The following is a 23,732-nucleotide window of genomic DNA, read 5'->3' as shown; positions in this document are numbered from 1 at the left end:
TGCAGTGATTAGAAATTACCTGTGCATTTGCTCAAAAAAAACTTGGTATTGTTTAAAAACAATAAATTATATTAGATTTTTACAACCGGTAGATTAAGCTAGGAAACAGTATCATACAACAGCAGACAGTCGAGATATAAAATGTATCATAACAGTTTGGTATCAAAAGTTTGAACGAGTATAAAATGCAATCTTCAAAACAAATATTCAACAGTGGGTTTACTAGTAACATGTCAAAAACCTCAAATAAATGGATATTACAAGCTCCGTTAAACACGACTGTTAACTTTTCTTAAGTCACTTTAAGGAGAAGACGAATCAACAAAACTAAACAAATGAGTTTCATATAATAGTCTGAAACATTGTCAAACTAGCTACAAGTAAAAGTGAAATTAAGACACATGCATTAAAAATAATATATCATCTGTTATTTATCAGAAACGTAGCTTTTGAAGCTATAAAAATGACGTTATATTCATAAATCATTTCTGAGATTTGAACAGAGGATTATGGGTAATGATGGCGAGTGTAACGCTGCTGACGACTAGGCAATAAGATAAAGGCAGCGGAAAGTGCAGTAATAGCCAATGCGAAAACTGGCCGATAGAATATCCAGCTGAGGGCTATTGTGAGAAGAGAGACACTCATGGAGGTGAAGATGTTAAACATGGTAACAGAGAGTCCAACTAAATCCCTCGCTATCGGCAGGAAGGAAACTGCAATTGAATGATTCATGTGATGCCAAGCAAGGCAAAAAGATCTCATAAACAACAATGGTGAAAATAAAGCACATTTAGTAATATTTCATGGAAGTACCTAACCCCTACCCACAATCCTCAGCACATGATGACTTCCTTCCTAACGATATTAGTAGAACTTACCCAGACTCCTCAGTATGCTTGTGAGGCAGGTGAAGCCAAGAAACATGACGAATGTGCCCAGGCACCTAAGCAGCCAGGTGAGCATGATGTTCTCTGAGTGGGCTCTCTGTATCATCTCCTATATAAACAACGATATAAGGCTATGAAAAAGGCTAAAACACAAACAGATCTGTGCTGAAACTACTTAGATTGTAGTTTATTCACCATGAGTGAAACGATCAGTCATCTTGGTAGCAGAGAGTAATAAAAGAGACACAGTCATTTTAGAAAGCCATGATGAGTAACTAGCTTCTAAGAGCCCGTAAGCTTATTGACACTTTGTGTGTGGTCCTCAATTTTTATTCCAAATAATAAGAGCAGACAACTACACTAACCTTATAACTACCATTTCCAATAGTCTGAGACTCTAAATTTAAGGACTACTAACAATAAAACTAACCAAAAGGCATCAATAAACATGTACCACAAGCCAAAAGCACATTCTTACATATCGACTGACTGACGCTAACAAGCCAAACCAAGAATCACTATCAAACCAGGAAAAATCAAAGACAGGCAATACAACAAACATACAGCGTACAGTAATTCCTTTTATATCATGGCTTCGCTGTATCGCACGTATTCAAAGACCTTAAACTATATCCTCTACTAACTTTTCAATAACATTTATTTCAAAACAAGTAAGCGGATTTCAAACATAAATTATATTTATTAAATAAAATTAGGAAACTCAAATGGTTATTTTATTGTCAATATGTGACACCAGGAGATTCTCTCAGTCGGCGGTGACCTTTATTTAGATATGATATCAGTACACTGTCAGTATCATCACAAAGGCATGAATGCAGAGGGCAAAGTCTATTGATATGAAAGTCTCCTAGCAACAAGCTGGTTGATGTCAGTTTTACTAGCCTCTTCCTTTTTCTACATATATCCGCCAATAAGCGCTGTTAATCATTTTGCTATCCCGGCGACAATTGGCTCAGGAATATTTAGTCATGACTTTGCATCATTGATTCTTGCCCCAGTTCTCGTTAATCTTTCAGAGGTTTCAGTAGAGTATATACAATGTAATATACAAGTATGCTGCATGTAGAAGGGTACGTACATGTACTTACAGGTACATGCACGTACATGTACTTACAGGTACATGTACGTACATGTACGTCTAATTGTGAACTTTAAGTTTCCTAAAGTGTTAAAAGTATGGCTCATACTTCAAAGGAATCAAGTTTTTATTTCACAAATATACCTATTCCACTGGTGGTTCTGAAACAACTGCTAAAAAGAAAGGGGATATCACTGCAGACAGGTCAAACTCAGCGTAAGAATGGGCCACACCCAGCGTACATGCAAACCACACAAATGACAGACTTGGTATGCAAACCACACACGCACACCGCATAAATATGAGTTTTCAATGGGAAATAACTCCACGAACCAATGCAGATTTTTACCGAGAGTTAGCATCTCTATAACACGGCCAGCCTGTGTCTGGTAGCCTGTGAGTGTGAAATCTTGTTGCATAGCCATAACCGACACCTAAAGTGCAAATGAAATATACAGTTGACGCAGGCTAAGCTGTTGCAAGAGGCATATACAACTGTATAAATGGTAGCGAATTAGAAACAGAAAGAGAAAACATTACAAATACACAAACTTGTGTTATGACTTAAACTGTCATGACTAATGTGACTCCAACCCGTAATCTGTTTCCTATCGACCCTCTTAGTAGACAGATATTAAATGGAGTACCATGTATTACCTGCCTCTCAGCTCTGGCATCTTGTAAACAACCACGGCTGTTGTGAAAGGACAACCCAAAATAACTACTTATATATATTTAACTTGGCTAACAGAACAGTCACTCATTGTCTGCAACCACTACACACCTTATGGGGTTTCTAGATGCCTGAAATTTCATACAATCTCTTATTGATTTTATTAAGGTGCCATTATGCATAGTAGCTGGGTTTTTATCTTTGATAACAGCTAAATTACAATATCTTTCGTATGCTGTATAACCTATATATGAGAAAACCTGCTCTTTTTTGGACCCTCACTCTCTAACCAGCTATGCTAAAGGCAGCACATGAAAAAACTTCTACCACGATACAACAAGCTATCTACTTACCGTAAAGGTCACAGGTACGCTAGTTACTAAAGTCTAATAATAATATGATAGTAGTACAATAGTTGTATACAACAGTAGTATACAACAGTAGTATAACAGTAGTACAACAGTAGTATAACAGTGGTACAACAGTAGTGCAACAACAGTATAACAGTGGTACAACAGTAGTGCAACAATAGTATAACAGTGGTACAACAGTAGTGCAACAATAGTATAACAGTGGTACAACAGTAGTGCAACAATAGTATAACAGTGGTACAACAGTAGTGCAACAATAGTATAACAGTGGTACAACAGTAGTGCAACAATAGTATAACAGTAGTACAATAGTTGTATAACAGTAGTATAATAGTAGTACAATAGTTATATAATTGCATCATTTTCCTATTATTTTTACTATGTACATGCACTAATAGTAAACATTTGGAAGCACACGCTCTTGACATTTTCCTTTTGTTGTCGCAGGGAGCAAAGTGTAACCAGATTTCCTTAAGCTAGTCTATTCTAGGAATTTCCTACTCGTCAGTTTGAGAGAAAAAATTGGCCAATGGAATATGGTCTAAACCATCGAATCGGACAATTCCCGTTAGGAAACACTGTGGCTAGCAGATAGTAGAGAGAGTATAAATCCCCAGTAAGTAAGATGCAGCTGAGCTTTAGATAGTTTTTAAATATGAGCTCCAGTTAGTAGAAAAAGAGTTATCTGCCCATGTCAATGTACGAGGCAAGCTGATTTGACTATATGCTAACCTTATTCTGTAAACAGAAGCCAATGTTGTCAGCCTTACCAACAGCAATTGAAGAACTAACTGGATGGCGCCAGAGTCGTTAAGCTAGAATTTTGTTTGGTAAATCTTTGTCTTTACTATAATAATAGCCATGTCTATCCATCCACCCAAAGCGACGATAAAATCGTTCGGGAAAAAAATGTATCAGACTAGAATCCAACTCAGTTATTCGGCTTTTAGCCAGGCACACGAGTGACTGCCCCATCCGACCACCTTGCTGCAGTCTGGAATGATTGTGTACGTACTGATTACACACAGGATGACCTCTCCTGACGCATGGGACTGCCAGCACACTAGTGTTAATAAACTGGCAGGTGACAAGTGAGAGCAAGTGACAAGTGAGAGCAAGTTTTACTTGTGAGTTTATGTATCCCTGCTACATACTCCACTACAAAAAATATGTCACAATAGGAAAACATCAACCATTGTAAAATAGCACCTTGCTGTGTAAATAAAAAAGAATCTGGCACCAGCGGTGACCAAAGTGATTGCTTTACCTCGCCACCGCTGTTTCTAACCAGTCGACAAACTGGTTAGGAGAGAACACACCAGTAACTAAGTACTACTCAGTAACAAATAAAGGTAGGCAGGGGAAGTAGAATAGCTTTTAGCGCAGTAGTCGGGACATGACATCAAACACCAAGTATTCCTACTAACCTACAGCGCCTAATAGACAGCTCTGAAAAGGGTTTACACGATCCAAAAAGGTTATTAGGTTTACAAATGAACATTTATGTGCCAAACCATTTTTAAAACTGATGATGAATATCTAGCAAGATTGAGACCACATGTGACACATTTTTATAATAATGGGTAAGTAGAGACCAACGCCCTGGAATCGATGCATGCATTAGTCTACACGCGCACTATAATAAACCTCTACTGACCTTCTGAACAGGACCCAGTCGGCTGTCTTTACAAAGACCTGCATATGAGAAACTCACTCTAACATCTCCAACCTAGAATGAAGAAGGAAATAATAAGCTAAAACGCATGACACTGGTCTGTAGTACAATAAACTGACACTAAGGCAAGATGCCAGTAGCTAAACTGTCATGTGTCAGAATTAACTGGCATGTGTCAGATGGCAAGAGTCAGGTGACATGTACTAGATGACAATTGTTAAAAGGCACATGCCAGATGACGAATGTCAGGTATCATTAGCCAGATGAAATCTGCAAGGCGACATTTGAACAGGTGACACTGAATTGCATGTGTCAGGTGGCAAGTGATGTGTCAGATGGCATGTGTTAGGTGACATGTGCCAAATGATACGTGTCAGGTGACATGTACCAGATGACATGTGCCAGATGACATGTACTAGATGATATCTGTGATGTGACATTAGCCCCAATGACAAGCCTCAGATGACATGCTGGTCTGGTGTGTGCCAGGTGGCATGTGCCATATGACAGGGTGGCATGTGTCACTCGCAGAAAACACAAACAAGCCTAAGGAGAGTAGCGCTGAGAGATGAAACTGGCATCAAGATGAAACAACATCTACATATGACCTAATCTGATTGTCAAAATGTAATGTCTAAAGTGACTGGCAAAGAATAGAAATGAGGAACCTGAGGATTCTGGGGGTTAAATGAGTTGTAGAAGTATTTATCATGAAGTTTGATGTCTGGCAGATTCTCTGGAATGACAGTTGGCCTTAGATCTGTGTATTCATTCACCCCTTCCACAAGCTCTACAACGCGAGCATAACATGAACATTTATATACTTTACAGCATGGTAGAACAGATTGAATTATTTTACCGGTTGACTGTTTCTTAAAACAATAAGAAAATAGAATACATAACATTTAACTAAAAAAGAATATAAACAGAAATTTATTGGTTTTGCAAAAAAGCTGAACTGCTCACATTGTTTCAGTTCTTGTCAGTGCAGCGTACAGCATGTTTGACTGCTGTACTAATATTACTAACATGATTGTACAATACATACTACTGCACCTAAGGATGTTGCAGCAATGCTAACTCACAGCTCAGCGACAGAGATAATAACGCTACTGTACGTCATGCTAGTAAACACTCGATATGAATATTAGCCTCTTTTCCATTTTAATTAATATGTAACTTACTATTGGATAGAGAAAAAGCTCCCAGGGTAACTCTATCTGCACTAAACTTCTCGGACTGGAACGGCAGTGAACTGCAACATGGGACAAAATTTAACTGGATATTTAACGCTCATGCATAATGTAAGTTTGAGACGTATTTTGTGCCAACTTCTCAATAGATTTTGTTTTTTAATGACTTTGGGTCTAGTATGAGCCAATGTCATAACCCTTGATGTATAAACTTGACACTGTTGTTAAAATGTCCTAGAAACTGATGAATTTTACAGATGGTGATCAGAAAACTATGCAAAAAGAGAAGACAAATCTAAAAAATAGCTAGTTAAAGTGTACAGGTCAGGCATGAAGCTACTGTATCTATAGATGATAGCGTTGATGAAATCTCCAGGAAACATACAGGATAAGCAGTTACGTACTCACTCTGGGTTTTTATGCATATATGGACTGTCAAAGCCTGAGCTTCTCACCAGTTCCTTCCTCCACACTGTGTCTGTATAAAGAAGTTCAATGAAGGTCAAATATTTAGACTAGGTTTATAGGCACTTTAGGGATTAATTGTTTAATCCACATTTGATCCAGCTTGAGCAATGAATTGAAGAAACGCAGATAAAAGCACTCGATCTGCGACCAACCGAGTGAGAGTTGAAGAAGCAGAAAAGGCCATTTCTAGGGACTAAAACATTAAGACCTAAATCTTCTACTCAAATAAGTAGATTGCCATGACTCCTCCATCCTAGCTCATAAGTAAAAAGTACAAAGTGTACAGAGAATGCTATGTAAGCACCAGCTCCCAAAACAGGGGTAACTAACAGGAGAGAATAGGAGTCCAAAGGAGTGTGAAATAGTAAAATTAGCTGTAAGAGACAATGACTAAAAGAGATGATTGCTAACAAATATGGAGCAGATTTGGGTCTTGGCCTGACAGATGCCATTCATGTCTTCATTCACCAGATGCTGTACTTCAAATAGGTGTTATAACTAAATAGCATGACAAGAGGATGACAATACCTATGACACGGTACCCGGGTCCATTCTAGATAATTAATATCAAAATTCTCCAAACATTCCAACAGAAATAAAAAGTAAAACATACCATAGCTATATGTCTTAGTGACCTCCTTATCGCCATTGTCCAACTCTCTCTCATGTCTGTAATGCAGAAAATAAACATGAACAAGTCTACAATTATTGGGTTTAACTTCTATTATTCATTTACTAAATTAGACACACCTACCTGTCCACAGTCTCCACCCACTGGTACATTTCGACAGTCCTTTTTAAGGAGACGGCTCCAACTGCTACCCCAAATGTTGCGTCGTTCAGAATCTAGAGAAAGGATAATGAGTGAAACAAGTGGATACGGAACGGCAAGTGAGACAAGTGGATAGAGAGTGATAAGTGAGACAAGTGGATATCGAGTGACAAGTGGATACAGAGTGACAAGTGAGACAAGTGGATACAGAGTGACAAGTGAGACAAGTAGATACAGCGTGACGAGTGGATATAGGGTGACAAGTGAAACAAGTGGATACAGAGTGACAAGTGAGACAAGTGGATACAGTGTGACGAGTGGATATAGACTGACAAGTGGATACAGAGTGACAAGTGAGACAAGTGGATACAGGGTGACGAGTGGATATAGATTGACAAGTGAGACAAGTGGATATCGAGTGACAAGTGGATACAGAGTGATAAGTGAGACAAGTGGATACAGAGTGTCAAGGGAGACAAGTGGATACAGTGTGACAAGTGGATATAGAGTGACAAGTGAGACAAGTGGATACAGTGTGACAAGTGGATATAGAGTGACAAGTGAGACAAGTGAATACAGAGTGACAAGTGAGACAAGTGGATACAGAGTGTCAAGGGAGACAAGTGGATACAGTGTGACAAGTGAGGCAAGTGGATACAGTGTGACAAGTGGATATAGAGTGACAAGTGAGACAAGTGGATACAGTGTGACAAGTGAATACAGAGTGACAAGTGAGACAAGTGAATACAGAGTGACAAGTGAGGCAAGTGGATACAGTGTGACAAGTGGATATAGAGTGACAAGTGAGACAAGTGGATACAGTGTGACAAGTGGATATAGAGTGACAAGTGAGACAAGTGGATATAGAGTGACAAGTGAGACAAGTGGATACAGTGTGACAAGTGAGACAAGTGGATACAGTGTGACAAGTGGATACAGAGTGACAAGTGAGATATGTGGATTCGGAGTGGCAAGTCAAACTAAAATACATTTAAATACATATACCGCTGTCTAGTGTGCTGCCAGTCGTGCAGAGAACTAGCGGTCAGAGAATAGTGAGTAATCCAAGGTTTCCATTGCAACCCAAAATTTCTTTCCAACTTGTTTCAGATAGTCACCAATTACATGTGATATTCAACCCGCATGAAATTCACTAAAACTTAATCAAACTGTGTGATAGTCTTTCCTCAGCCACAAATAGAGCATTTTCAGACAAAACCACTAAACTGACCTTGAGTAGACGACTCCTGAGCATCAAGTGGCAAAAAGGGCATGTAAACTCACCCCATCACAGTGGATCCAGTCTGTCAAGTGAACCAGTCTACCGTTCAGCTGTGGTTCAACAACCTGACTAGATCTCAACTCAATCACAGATGCCAATCCTTCATCTAAGGCCTTGGAAGTATTCACAGCCCGACCCTAGCAAACACATCTGTCTAATAAGGACCAGAAGCTACCCTGTATTTTGCTACACAGCAATTTCTATACTTACCTATAAATTTCTCTCACATGGCTGGCACACTGCGCGAAATCTGCCGACTTAAAAAAACCATCAAAACGATTGAAAATATTAGATTTACCTTTTATTTACTACTTTATTACTGCCGTTAGCGATGAAAAATATGATTGTACACTGTTGCAATGCAAATATTTCTCAGAAAACAAATTAAGATAATGCATATTAACAAATTAAAAACTAGTAGCACAGTTTTAGTTATTTACAATATCATCTAGCGCAGACACAAAGAGACACCATCAGAAAGACTTGACAACGAGCTTAGGAATAAATAGACACTATCAGAGAGATCAGAAAGTGAGCACATATGCTTGGAAGAAACCATGTTATTGCGTCTGAGAATGAAGACGATATAAAAATTTTCTTTAAAAAAAATAAAATACTGCTTTCTTCAAAATCAAGCAAAATGTGTTTTTTTCTTCAGAGCTTAGCACAGAAGCTACAAATGCGTGAGTTGCCTTCTCTTTCACAAAACTAGCGCCTAACAAATAAAATACAAATACCGAAAGGGGAGATAATTAATATTACGTATAATCAAAGACAAGGAGGAGATAATTAACTATTACGTATAAGCAAACCCAGGGGGAGATAATTAACTATTACATATAAACAAAGACATGGTTCATTTAATCAATTGATGTACAACAATTTACACAAGCAGGAATTCTGGTTCCAGAAAAGCGAAAAATCAGCAAACATTGGTAACAGGAACTGCTGACTTGTGTCACAAGAAAGCTGAGGTATGACATCATGATAAGCTTTAGTGAGACGTATAGTAAGAGCCTAACAGAGGTTATAGCAGAACTGACCTCATTATAACCTAAGAGCACGACCGCAGCAGGTACGAGCACCATGCCTACAAGCATGGCACAGAGGCTACCTCTGACCCTTTCGCAGAAGGTTGAAGCCCTCTCCACGTGAGTATATCTTCCACCGGTGTTATGCATTCCTGGTGCGTCTGGATACTGCAATATGGAACAATGTAGCAGCCTTCAAACCCTGATAACCTTTCACTAGCTACTAGTCCTATCATCTGTGTACACAACTACAGCGGTGCTGAGCAAAGTTCAAACAATGATAAGGCACTACAGTCAACACCTTTTTGATTGACTATGGCCAAGATGAGGAATGATGAAATGATAAAACTACAGAGCATGATACATGTGCAACGTGCAGAGCTGTGTCACAATCGATAGTGATAAAAATGCTCCAAATTCCTTGGTAGTGATTCGAGTAAGTTAAATTGAAAAAAATAAGTAATTTAGAATCTAAAATTAATAAACAAATTAAATAGTTAACAGGCATTCTGCAAAGAGATCTTTTAGAGGATAGTTCATCAGTTAACAAATGAAAGTATGTTATACTAAGCAGCTCAGCCCTTGTGAAGTTACCAGAAGCAGCTTGAGTAATATGATGCAGGTAAAAAGAATGCCCAGCCTAAAGTTAGTTACCGCGCTCTGCCAGTGATACATTCAAGCAACAGACGAGTTAGTAAGAAAAATCAACTACAAGATGGCGAATAGTAATAGTAGCAAATTTGCGCCTCGAAATTCAACCATTTGATGACCGTAGTTTTAGCTAGTTAGGACATCCCTGCTTTTTTCTACAATAATATTTCTAGATACTTTGATTTGGTAATAAAAGCCAGTAATACTAAGTATTCTCAGAATATACATAATCATCATATAATAATGAACTATAAATTATCACACTACTATAATGATTTTAAAGTTACTCAATCACAAAGGCTGGAATCACAGTATATATGATATAATTCCTACAATTAACAAAATAAAATAAGGATAAATGATAGCTAAGCTTGCTCTCAGAGTTGTGCTCTCATTGTTTGTCCCTCCGATAGAATAAGTTTTTAGTAAAAGCCACTTCATAGCATATCTGAGGGGAAGTTCTCTATTTGAATCAGCATTTTTAAAACTTGTATTTCTGACATGTAATAGCAAGTGAGTCATACAATAAGAGTTTGAAATATTTTATCCTTGCCAAAGCAATAATTCTGTTTATTTTTAATATTTTTCTGTTTTGGTTACTGTTATTCCTGTGTCAAACCACATAATACCAATCCATGAACACAATGCAAGAAAAGAAAAAAATTCCTAGGCAATCTACTTATTACTGTTACTTGTATGCAGTACAATATATAACATTATTGTTCAATCAACAGTCAAAAACAAAAAAGGAAACTTGTGGTAACCCCTATATGTAGAACTTCTGCATTATTTCTTAGATGTTTCTGTATTCAGTAATTCCTCAAATACTTTCAAATACTAATGAGTGATTTGGGATCTGATTTGTTAGATATCATTTGACTCAAACAGGTGATCTGATTTTAAATAGAAAAGCAATTTAGACACATTAAGTTTGTGTTTTGTTCTGATACACAAGGAAAAACAACTCCTATCATGAGACTAACAATGTGACAGCTCATCATAATGAAGCTAACAATTTCACTTCAGCAACTTGGTAACTATGGTAACTTTGTAACTATGGTAACTTGGTAACTATGGTAAGTTTGAAAGATTACTACTCTAATTGTTCACAGCATAAAGTTATCTGTAATACAAGACAATAAGTACACATCAAATCAGTTATCTAACCATAGCCTCTAGACCCCAAGTGTGAGGAGACTTACCATTTGCCTGTACATAACGAGATATAGAAGCTAAGTCTTCTATCAGATGCCTACAAACAGGAAATAAGTCAAATGACTAGTGTAAAACAAAACCTTAGGTAGTGGAGGGAGACAATTACCACTGATAGTTGATAGTCTGAAATGTTCCCCTTAGTTAAGTAGTGGAGGGAGACAAATACCACTGATAGTTGATAGTCTAAAATGTTCCCCTTAGTTAGGTAGTGGAGGGAGACAATTACCACTGATAGTTGATAGTCTGAAATGTTCCCCTTAGTTAGGTAGTGGAGGGAGACAAATACCACTGATAGTTGATAGCCTGAAATGTTCCAAGTCATGATGAGCTGTTTCTACGTTGTGAACACTATTCTTGCTTGCCCTCTCATGTTCACCCCACAAACAAATTAAGAAAGTGCAGTCCTACTACTTGCAATGTTACCGCTTAGAATCTAGGTAGTTCTCATTCGAGGATCAATAAACTCGGGAAAGATCTTATGGTCGGTGCGAGTCATTTTACGAGAAAGATAGCTATCACAAAACGATTACATATGTGATACCAATTTGGGCCGTATTTAACCAAGATTACCTCTTCTTCAGATCAATGACCGGAAGAGGACTGAGTTCAGAGGCAGTAAGAGTGTTTGCTATAGCCATATACCATGACTTGGCAAACCTCGAATTTTTCTCGCAAATACTCAGTCATATATACCTTCTGAGCTATTAAGTTGAAACAAGTGAAAACCGACCAAACCTTCATAAGCATGTTTTGGTGAAAATTCTTAACTTTAAACTTTTCCTTCTACAAAATCATGTAACACCTTACACAGATCTACGTTAAATAAATCTCAGTGCTATTTGTCGTATCCTCTGTACAGGTGACCATCAACCCATAACTTACGTTACTGGAATCACACTAACAACCTACAATGTATTTTATTGCTATTGTTTCTGCTAATTATTTTATTTTTATCATCAGGACGTTAATTATATGTTGCTTTGGATGTTTATATTAGTTTTAGGTTTTTATACATCATACTGTTTCTTAGTTTTTGACAACTAGTTGATGTAAAGAAAATAAAATGGGAGATTAGCGCAGCTCATATAATAAAATTAAAATGTAATAGCAAGCCCTTTGAGATTTTACATTGTCATTTTGACATCCACAGCTTCATAGTGCTGTTTTTAAATAATTGAATTGAGATTGTCTTAAGGACACATTTTTATACATAGGTTGGTGAAAATCTTTATAATGTAAAAGCTCCATTTGAAAGTCATAGCACTCTATTTTTCGACCTTTCCCTTGTAGTGGCTACCAAATAGAGGTGGTGTTCAAATAGAGGCTAGCGTTGTATTTTTCAAATAGCTCGTCAGAAATTTGTGAAAATAAATTTAACTTTTTCACGGGTGAAGCGAATGCTGCCTATACTTTGCACTCTCTTCCAGGCCGAGCAACATCAATTCTTTTCGATGCACGAAATCTGCAAGAAAATCGATATGAACAGAAACAACGAAGTAATTAGTTATTATTGATGTAACCGAGTCATTATTAGTCCAATTGTGTAGACACCCTTTTACTGATAACTTGCTATTATGGGTTTGTCAAGATCAAATAATTTTAAAGTGGCAGTTAAATGGAGGTGGCAATCAATTAAAGGGTGGGGCTCTATTTTTTAACCCTCCTCCTATAGTGGCGATAAAATAGAGGTGGCGATCAAATAGAGGTGGCGATCAAATAGAGGTGACGGTCAATTAGAGGTGGCAGTCAAATAGAGGTGGCGGTCAAATAAAGGTGGCGGTCAAATAGAGGTGGCGATCAAATAGAGGTGGCGGTCAAATAGAGGTGGCGGTCAAATAGAAGTGGCGGTCAAATAGAAGTGGCGGTCAAATAGAGGTAGCATTCAATTAAAAGGGTTTACGGAATATAAATCTCAGTGTTTATCGTTTGTCGATTTATTCATAGCGATACCATTTTAGGAATGAAAAATCCACTTCGTACCGGATTTGAAATCAGAACCTCCAGATTCACAGACCGACGAGCTAATCCAATACACTACGTGTCCAACTGACCGTAACGATTAATAATGTGAGGATGTCACGCTTAAAGGGCTGGGGAGATTTCTATTGGTTATTACTAACACGGTTGATCATTATGTTTAATATAAAAATTATTAACCTGGTTTTAAATACAGCTATAAATATAGTCTATTAATTAGACTACCAGCTTACCGGGTTAAGTTACTCAAATTCATTGGGTAATTATTTTATTAATGGTGACGCCGGGCATTCGCCTAGTACAGTATATATTAACGTGGTTATGAGTAGCACCAGTATACTGTCCACTCATAATGCATTTTATAGCAACCAAGTCTAAGTCACCCAATAGTTTCTCAAGCTCATATTACCAGTTTTTATTCAGTACTAACAATCTTCTTCAAGGATATGATCTTGGTAGATGAAACCTAATATTACAGGAGGTTGACAACTTGTCATTACAGAGAACCATTTAAGATGTCTATTACAAGTGCAGTCTAAGATGGGTACATTGGTGTTGGTTTAATGTATCAACTACAAACTAGTAGTTGTTTTGTCTGCATTGTCTTTGCAGATGCGTACTATGGCATGAAATAGCAGATTTACTATTCTGACTTCAATAAAATTTTATGTTCTTATCAAGACAATTGTGAGAAACAAACCGTAAATAAACTATTAATGAAGGTTCTATGTGCACAGTGGCTTGGCCATCAAGGTGCAGAATCCAGTGGATAGACAGTGAGCGCTCACGTGGATAAAAATCACTGCTATTCAAAAGAAAAAGACAGCCCAACGATGCACAGACTACTCCAGCATTGACAGCAGGCGCGCTTCAAGACAGTACCAAATAGATTAGCATTTGTGATCAGCGATTAGATCAGCCTAGATGCCAGCAGGCAGCTGATTCCCTACTTCTGGGGCTTGGTATGAAAGCTGACGATGTCCAGATACTGGAGTAGATGCAGGAAGTGGTTAACAGAGAGAGCATTTACAAAAAGAGTAATACTTGGTGGTTGTAGGAAGAGAACAAGTGGGATGGTGAGCAAGAATAGAGATGCGGTGATAATATAGGTCAGAGACAAAAAAGTTTCAGTAGCTTTGGCCAATGGGGTTGAATGGATTTGAGGACATTTTTTAAAATCGTATGATTGTATGAACCATCCGTTTTTGGATGACTACTGAGTTCTAGAGCAGGGGCATTTCCCAATGGTTCGATATAGTATACCAGATAAACCTTATTTAATCAACAAACATCAAGTATCACAAGAACCTTAAAGAAGTGTGTTAATACACATAGTTCAAAGGCTATCTTGAAATGAAATGCCAATAATCAAATCAGAACGTTCAAGTTGTCATGCAGCAACAATATTTAAGACAAAACAGCCATGGCAAATGTCAAACAGTTTTTGTCTTGCTCTTGAAAGACACTTGCACAGTAAGTTATAACGAAAAACATTTTTGTATAGAGAAAAACTGGTAAACTCTTGAGCATATTCAAATGCATGTACTTTAGTATTTCTTGTTAGTTACAGACAGATAAAGATATTGTTCTTGCAAGGATTTGAGGTTCTTCTTGTTAGGGTCAACAGGATGTATTACAAGAAGTGTCACCTACAGCTCAAACGAAGTTAGAGAATTGGTGTCAGCCGCCTCCTGTTGGCGACAGCAAGTTGCACCATGAGACGCACTAGAATCAGCACACTTTATTAGTCTCAGTAGAATAGAACGATCTGGTTTCAACAGAGTATAAGGAGTTTTATTGTTGGATCCACAAAATTGTATTGTGAAAAGCGTAGGGTTCTGTGCTCTGAGTTGGTTTCATAGCAAGATATCAAGCTAAGAGTGCAAAAATGTGAGAGTAATAGTTTCTTCTCTGCGCTAGGAATTTATTTTACTTGAAGCCTAAAAATGAGCAACATGGCAGGTTCCACAAATTGAAGCTAGAATTACGATTAAGATAACATTTACTTGTGTGCAAGCATAGTAATAAGACAGCAGCATGATTTGTCAAGGTCATATGTACTCTTGGCAATGATGTTCTGATGGAACTCACTGCTAGCTTGCCAATCGAACTGGTAAGGTAAGAAATCTGACTACCTAGAAAATATACATAGGGGCCTAATGCTTGAGCGCATAACAAAAATAAAAACGCTTAACACAAATAAAACATCATACTTAATATATCGAAAAATACTAACAGAAGCTATAATATTAAGGTACTAGAAGCCGTTCAATAACTTAGGCCAAATAAATTCGATCTTTTTGCTCTACTAATACAAGCCTTGTTTCTAGGTCTAAATAGAGCCTTTAGACCCCGAGGCCGGGTAAAAGAAGGCCATCAATTCGATGGGGCTTCATAAAAAAACGCTTAATCATAGCCACGCAAGTTACGTGAAATTCGGGGTGCAAAGCTTTGGTGATGAAATGTTTGGTTTGTGGATAGTGCCAGGGGTGCCCGGCCTGTTGCTTGTCTGGTTTCATGATTGTTAATAAAATCTTGTATGTGTTCAAAACTGTTGATAATCGAACTGTGACTACCCTCAGATAAAAACTGTAACATTAAATACATGCGAGCATTTTTTCGTCTATGTGCTAAGAGTTCGATATTGAGAATTTTGCGCGCCTCCGATACACTTAGTGTACCCTTGATCCCTGAAATAAAATGAATTGCTTTCCTCCGCACATTTTCCAAAAGTGTTATCTGTCTCATTAAATATAGGTCCTATACCTCACTGGCATATTCCATTATTGGCCTAACCAATGTGAGGTATGCAACCCTTTTCAATTCTCTGGGGGCACCGTACAAAACATGCTTAATCATACCAAGGCTTTGGGGCGCCCTGACAGTTATTGAGTTTATGCGCAGGTTCCAGTTAAAATCCTTAGCAATATTTACCACTAAATATTTAAAATGTGTCACAGTATCTAGTTGCTTACTGTTAAAGTAATACGTAAAATCACTGTTACTACACCGCTTGGCAAAGTGAACCACCTGCAGGCCTGCCAACTCCCACGCATTGGGCGTGAGACTCACGCAATCACACCCATGAAAAAGTGAAAATGAGTGAGAAATGCGTGATATTTTTGCCCGAATTTTCACAATTTTATATATACAGTCAAACATGGATAACTCGTCCACGGATAGCTCGAACACATGGTTAATTCGAACATTTCCTTTGGTCCGTTCCCACGTAATGATAAATTGCTATAGATAACTCGAACTCAACACTGTTAATTCGAACTGTTTTTTTGCCCAACGGCTACCGAAACGGTTGCTATCGCTTTAGAAAATCACTTTATTCAAAGCCATAGAGGTAAACTTCATCCTTTCGTAATTCATAAGCGTCGTTATTACCACCATCGGCAAAATATTTTTGTCAACGACTTTTCTAAAAGTTTGGTGAAATTTGATTTATACTGCAATACGATGAATAGCACGGGTTAGCCGGGTCACGCGCGCAAGGATTTGCGCCACGCACATACAAAACAAAAATCGCATGTTGTTTTGTATGTGCGTGGCGAAAATCCTTGAGTGCGTGACCCGGCTAGCCCGTGATGAATAGTTTTCCGACGTTGATTCCGTGTTGAATCAACGTCGGAATGTTGAATGTTTAAAACGTCTTAAAAAATGTTGTAATTAAACGTATACGTTGTCTGAGCTACAAAAAACTATTCATCGTTTGACCTAAACACAGAATACGTGTGTACATTCAATAAGTATCTATTAAAAAAGCGTGAGTGATATAGAATGTACCGTAAAACCTCGTTAAACTTCTAATTGAACTGCCTCGGAGTGTTGCTCTTAACGAATCCCAGGTAAAGTAAGGTAATCTGCATAAACTTCAAGAAAAAACGGCAAAATTGATCGTGGGTAAAACCCCAAAAGAAAAAAATGTCTTTTCTTTTGAGCATTTCAACAACGATCAAGTTTTGCCAATGTCAATCTGAAAAACGTCCTGGCAATAACATCACCTCAAACAACAAACCAATCTTAAGTGATAGAAAAATCTCTATACTTTTTCATGAAAACGTTTTAAACTTTACATTAGAAGAATTTAATTTGAAACAAGCCATTTGTGCTTTTGATTTATATTATAGTTTGTATATGTACATGTATCTACTAATAAATAAGTAAATATATGGACTTGTGACAGTGCTCTGATAACTTGAACGCTCTGATAATTCGAACACTTTTGCTCGGTCCCTTGAAGTTCGAGTTATCCATGTTTGACTGTACTATCATTAATACATCAATTGCCCCAAAACCAAATCTCAAGCAGTGCCCCACTCTTGGGTTGGCAGGCCTGACCACCTGACATTTATCCGTATTAAAAACATTGTTTCTCTGTCAGCCCACTGTTCCAGTGAAACAAGGTATTGCTGAAAAACTTGTTTTTCAGTCTGAGTTTCTACAGGGCGATACACCAATGCATCGTCGGCAAAAAGCCTAATAGATGATGCTTTGAGAATTTCTGAAATGTTATCAATATACACCAAAAAAAGAGACGGCCTGGGAAAATCTCGATGTAATATTCAAAAAATTAGACGTAGCCTCCTCCACCACCACTAGCTGACTCCTGTTGCATAAAAAGTTTGCTATCCATTTGACTATGTTAGTGCCGATATTCGATTCAAGTAATTTTTTATTAGCAAATTGTGAGGCACTTTGTCAAAAGCCTTGAAGAAGTCAATTACCTGGGCATGTACCACAATGTTATTGTCAACCATTTGTTTAGTTTACTCATACAAATTAACATCAAAAGATTACAAAATACAACCTACCGTTCCTGAGTATATACTTTGCTAGATCAAAAAATAGTCCCCCAGTTTAGTGTTTTTGACTAACTCTATCTTTTGAAAGCTAATAAACGAAACGTCTTACATTCAATCCACAAATAAAGCTAGATTCGCATCAAAATCCTTATAACATATTTTCATAAGCATGACTAATTCTTCGCAAAACATTGCTAATACAAAATAGATACACGTGTGTGAAAACGTACCGTAGATTCGTTGTTTTCATTAGCGATGAACTTTTGGTTTGTTAGCCGTTCGTGAAAAATTGAACACTAAATCCGACCTAGTTGTGGGTTCCATATATAGTTGATGTCGGCGACATCAACCTTGATTATATCGGCATTCCGTTAGAAGGAAAATTTTATAGCTCAATTGATAAAGCAAGTACGAGGGCTAAACAATGAACGATGTACTTAACATTGAATTTCGACTAGTGTTACGGTCGAGTTATTCAAAACATAGTGGCACCACCACTTTGCAAAGCTCGGTTTACCAGTTAGGTGCAAGCTGAATTTAGTTTGCGCATATTTGAACTATACTTATATATTATTGTTGCTACGATAATGATTATTACTGTGTTTTGTTGATAACTGCGTGATTGCCACTGTATAGTGTTTTTGCAACTTGATAAATTGTAACATTTGTTGTTGTGTTTGACCAGATGATAACAAAAATGAACGGTCTCTTGCGTCGTTTACCGATTCCTATAAGCCCATAATTCCCATAATTCCTGATTTAAACGAATTATTTAGTTTTTCTCACTAATGGTAAGTTATTTTATAAGAGTGCGTGTGTGTACTTTTATAGTTTTTAATTGCATCATTTTAATAGTAGTAATAGGATATATAATATTTTGATAGCTACACTCTTATCGCAGAACAAGATATGGCATATGGAAGAGGATGTGTTTATCAAAGATACTTTGTGAGCCATAGAATCCAAGTTTATGCAGACTTACTAATTTTGAAGCTATAAACATAAAACTGTTAGCATACTAAAAATACATGTATTGGGGTTTTGGTAAGTAAAAAGCATTTTATTTTTAATTATTTAATTATTTGCAAATTTAAAAATTGAAGAGTGTACTTAGTCATCAGGCTTAGCGATCGTACACCATAACCGCAATGGTTACCACGTTGGTAACTATATACTATGAATGGTAATCAAACTCTATGACATGTGGAGATGTGAGTACATTCTGGTAAATTTTTTGCTATCTACGCTGGCTAGAATTATCATAGTTATCATGAACTATAAATTTACTTATAATATTTGTCGACTTGATCATATAGTATATTCAGTTTGCCCCTGTATATCTCTGCTGTTTTCAGTCAGTACGAGACCTCTGACTTGTTGACTGTCTTTATGCTGGCAGCGATTAGGTTGCAGTTTTTTATTGCCTATTTTATCATGCCTTTACTTTAACTGTTTTGGTCTTCTCTGTTTATTTGCTAAGTTAGGGGCTCATTGGTTGATTTTACCTGAATTTATTTCCATTCATATTTTGTCAGTTTTTCTTTCCGAAAAAGTTCTGTGTTTTGATCAAAGTTACTCACTCATTCAGTGTCTTGTAAAGAAAGGCCGAGAATAGAGCCACAAACAAGAATGAACTAATAAAACATGAAGAAGACTGTGTGACTAGCTTTTTATTTTTAAACTGACAAACTTGGACGAACCACTGTGAATCAAGGTGATCAAGATTTCAAACATTACCACAAAAACACATACCGGTGTTTTGTATGCGCCAGCAAGGATACAACTCCATATGTAATTAAGTGCAGAATAGTTATAAATGATATACTGTAAAACCTGTATTTGAATGCCAAGACGCTTTATTTTCAACCTTTTTTTGTAGTGGTGGGCAAATGGAGATGGCAATCAAGTAGAGGGTGGCATTGTATTTTTCACATAGCTCCTCAGAATTTTGGGGAGCTAAATGTAGTTCTTCTAAGAAGCGAAGCGAACGCCGCCGATATTTTGCATTCTCTTTTTGGCGGAGTGGCATTAACCCTTTTGTATGCAATAAATCTGCTAACTTAGTCGAACTTCTCAAAGATCTTTTAATAAATATGCATTGGGAAACCGAAAAATGTATCTACCAGTTGATATCTATTGCTTTAAATTAACTTGAAATTGTATTATAGTCTGTACCCTGCTTTGCAATTTGCTGGAGCTTTTAATTTTTGATTTCACTTTAGATTTAAAAGCATGCTTTTATTTTAAACTTGTATTCAACAATGTTGCATGAAGCTCATTGCTTTGTTTGCTACAATTTACAGCCAAAACTGACTTTTTATGTCCATTAGAAGAAGGGTTATGAGCGTCGATCCATTGTAAGCCGACTTAAGATGCTATGAAATGGCATGCTATCAATCAGCACATTTATAAGTTACATAATGATAATCTATCAAATGCTACAAAAATATACTCAAGAACAAGTGACATGAACGAACCATGTTTATAATACAGTGTACATGCAGAAGCAAAAGCTAACAATTTTGAAACAAAAATATTTGCATTCATTGCTCGGCCAGTTGTGTTCTGATTGTTGCTTTCGATGGAACGAAGATCTTCTGGCTGTTCAATATCGTCCACTATGTCTTCAATGTACACTATGTCACTATGGCCTCAACTCTTCTTCTGCACTGCTGAAGTAGTCGATATTAGCGTTCAAACAATTTTTTTGGCAGAACGAAATTTTTACGTGTTGGATTTTGCACAAATAATGATTAACTTCAAGTCGCATGGGTACTAAGCCCAACTTTCAGCCGGAAAGTAGTTGTTCATATACCATCGTGATGTAAAATGTCTTTCACATACGTCGAAATATTCAGATCGTGTTGGAAAAAGAACTACTATTAGCCTGATACAGTTATTGATTATTTTTATGGGTTGCTTTCAAAGTTTTAACGAAAATAAAAAGAGAAACTTTAGAATAGGACACCGAGAGAATTAATTGTTATTGATATAACCGAGTCATTATTAGTACGATTTTGTGGACATTTTTCTTCTGATCACATGTTATTATTAATAGTTTGTAAATATCAAAGAATGTTAAAGTGGCAGTCAAATGGAGGTGGCATTCAATTAAAGGGTGATGTTCTACTTTTCAACCTTTTTTCCATAGTGGTGGTCAAGTAGAGGTGGCATTTTTTTAAATGAAGGTGGCGTTCAGTTGGAAATTTTACGGTAATTATTTTCTGCTGCTAAGGTTTAAAGGTGTTGTTCATGGTTGCTTTTATTGTTTCTGCATGTTTTCTGGTTTGTAAATTGTCAAATACAGTTTCCCCTTTCTTTTATAACAGGCCCATTTTCATTTCTAGGGGAGATGTCGGGTGATTGTAAGTGGAATGTGATAGCCTTGACATGTGGACCAACGGCCAGTTGTGATGCTCTCAATAGAGGTATTTATTTATCTAGCTACTGATCCTGTAATATCTGGTAGAAGGTGACCTCAAGTTGTGTTCGATTCCGACAAATCTTTTGGACTTCTCTGTACCTATGCAAACTCTTGTCATTCACCAAGTCACTAATGCAGTTCAGAAACATGTCATTCGGATAGCCTTTGTGTTTGTTGGGCAAACTTCATCAACATCATTTATAAAACTAGGCAAACATTTTTCCATCACAGCCATTGATGTAGAGTGGTTGAAGGTAATGCTTTGCAGAGTTGAAAGCACGACAGAGCAGAGGTCTGATACCAGAAGAGACAATTCTCTTAGTCATAGATGACCCAGTTCAGGGCATCGGCAGCGGTGGAGCGACCTTGAATGCACTTCTTGTGATAACAGAGCACCTCGCCTCTCTTGCCGGCTACACGGTATGCTTGTTTAGAATAAAAGTGCTCTTCGACACTTGGTAATTTTCCACTTGTACACATGTGCCTTGATATTTATGATAAGGGGCAGACGACACAATATCTTTACGATAAGATAAGAGGAGAAGATAGATCTGCAGAATGCATTGTTTATCTTCCTATTTCTGTTATGTAACTTATTAAATGTAACACGACAGCTATGCAATAATACTATTACAACAGATAGTAAGCTTGAAGTTGCAGTTAATGCTAACAGAAGTGCAGAGAAATTCTGTGTACCCTGTGGAATGCAAGACTTTTCCACCACAGTCCATATGACATTTTGCATGTACACTAAGTTAGACACTGCCTTTTCCAACTGCAATCTAGGTTTTTTACCTCTGATAAGTTTTTATCTTGGCTAATTGAGGTGCAGAATCCAGCTATTAGGCAGCAGGGTTGGTGTGTGTAATCAGTGAATATCTAAAATAGGCTTGAAAATAACTTTTAGCTGCAATGGAAATCTTTGGGTACCCACAATTTTCTGACTACTAGTTCTCTGCACGACTAGCAGTACACTCTGACAGCCGTATATGTATTTGTATGTATTTTAATTTCACTTGTCACTCTGTATCTACTTGTCTCACTTGTCACTCTGTATCCACTTGTCACTCGATATCCACTTGTCTCGCTTGTCACTCTGTATCCACCTGTCGTACTTGTCACTCCCTATCCACTTGTCTGACTTGTCACTCTGTATTCACTTGTCACTTCTTATCCATTTCTCTCACTTGTCACTCTGTAGCTACTTGTCTCACTTGTCACTCTGTATCCGCTTGTCACTCTGTATCCACATGTCACACTTGTCACTCTGTATCTACTTGTCTCACTTGTCACTTTGTATCCGCTTGTCACTCGATATCCACTTGTCTCGCTTGTCACTCTGTATCCACCTGTCGTACTTGTCACTCCCTATCCATTTGTCTGACTTGTCACTCTGTATCCACTTGTCACTTCTTATCCATTTCTCTCACTTGTCACTCTGTAGCTACTTGTCTCACTTGTCACTCTGTATCCGCTTGTCACTCTGTATCCACCTGTCATACTTGTCACTCTGTATCTACCTGTCATACTTGTCACTCTGTATCCACTTGTGACTCCATATCCACTTGTCACTCTGTATCCTTGCTCTAGATTCTGAATAATTAGTTAATTATAGGTAGTTAATTATAAATTTAGTGACTACTGAATCTTACACGCATGAAAATTGAACAAATGAGTATGTAGGCATAAGAAGTAAAACTGAGCGCAGCAGATGCAGCCTGTGTTCCAGAGTAAACATTGTTTACTAACAAGTTTTCTAAATGACGTAAGTTCTACGTAAATTAGGTAAATTACGTAGAAAGTTATTCTATAAAAGTTAAATCAAGGAAGTTTTTAATCACCATAGACCAATAGGTTAGGGGGGAAGAATGTTAATGATATAAACTTACAGCCTGGGGGCTGTCCGTTAACAAGTCAGTGTTACTGTCTACATAAAAGAGGATAGATGAGAGTATGTATAGGCTGGCTGCAATTTCAGTCTGATGCAGGTGCAGACATTACTGGAGCTGAGCTGCTACTTGCCACTAGCTCCTCTATACACGCAGGGCTTGTGAGGACTGCAGTGTGAATGATTGGGTTTATGACCTTGATGAAGTACACTTAACTGTCCTGTTGTTTTGCTTACTCTATAATTGTAGGTAGTGAACAGTGATGTACTGGATGAGGAGCGGATCCTTATTCTGCACATGGTTAGTTTATA

The 23,732-nt window shown here is 37.4% G+C and overlaps 2 protein-coding genes across 3 annotated transcripts in view; one reads left to right on the top strand and one right to left on the bottom strand.

The window, feature by feature from the left end:
* Positions 1-9: 9 nt before the first annotated feature.
* LOC137387164 (transmembrane protein 43-like) lies at positions 10-18,287 on the bottom strand. Of its 2 annotated transcripts, XM_068073488.1 has the most exons (14): positions 18,118-18,287; positions 11,308-11,357; positions 9,467-9,622; positions 8,426-8,560; positions 7,124-7,215; positions 6,983-7,038; positions 6,310-6,379; positions 5,893-5,963; positions 5,438-5,498; positions 5,310-5,316; positions 4,691-4,762; positions 2,319-2,423; positions 882-996; positions 10-716 (listed from the first exon to the last, which is right to left on the bottom strand). In XM_068073488.1, the coding sequence occupies exons 2-14, from the start codon at positions 11,320-11,322 to the stop codon at positions 508-510; spliced, it is 1,164 nt and encodes a 387-aa protein (XP_067929589.1). In that variant the 5' UTR covers positions 11,323-11,357; positions 18,118-18,287; the 3' UTR covers positions 10-507. The 2 variants fall into 2 exon arrangements, with proteins under 2 accessions (XP_067929589.1, XP_067929588.1); XM_068073487.1 differs by lacking the exon at positions 5,310-5,316 and having other exon boundaries at positions 5,377-5,498.
* A 3,160-nt stretch (positions 18,288-21,447) lies between these two features.
* The window catches only part of LOC137386762 (L-fucose kinase-like), a 41,617-nt gene continuing 39,332 nt past the window's right edge, over positions 21,448-23,732 (top strand). Inside the window, exons 1-3 of the mRNA XM_068072894.1 lie at positions 21,448-21,536; positions 21,801-21,952; positions 23,671-23,721. Coding sequence (XP_067928995.1) covers positions 21,461-21,536; positions 21,801-21,952; positions 23,671-23,721 — 279 coding nt within the window. The 5' untranslated portion in view covers positions 21,448-21,460. The remainder of the gene's footprint in view (positions 21,537-21,800; positions 21,953-23,670; positions 23,722-23,732) is intronic.

The sequence above is a fragment of the Watersipora subatra genome, chromosome 2 (assembly GCF_963576615.1).
Source record: "Watersipora subatra chromosome 2, tzWatSuba1.1, whole genome shotgun sequence".
Classification (NCBI taxonomy): Eukaryota; Metazoa; Bryozoa; class Gymnolaemata; order Cheilostomatida; family Watersiporidae; genus Watersipora; species Watersipora subatra.
This window is presented reverse-complemented; position numbering and strand designations above follow the sequence as displayed.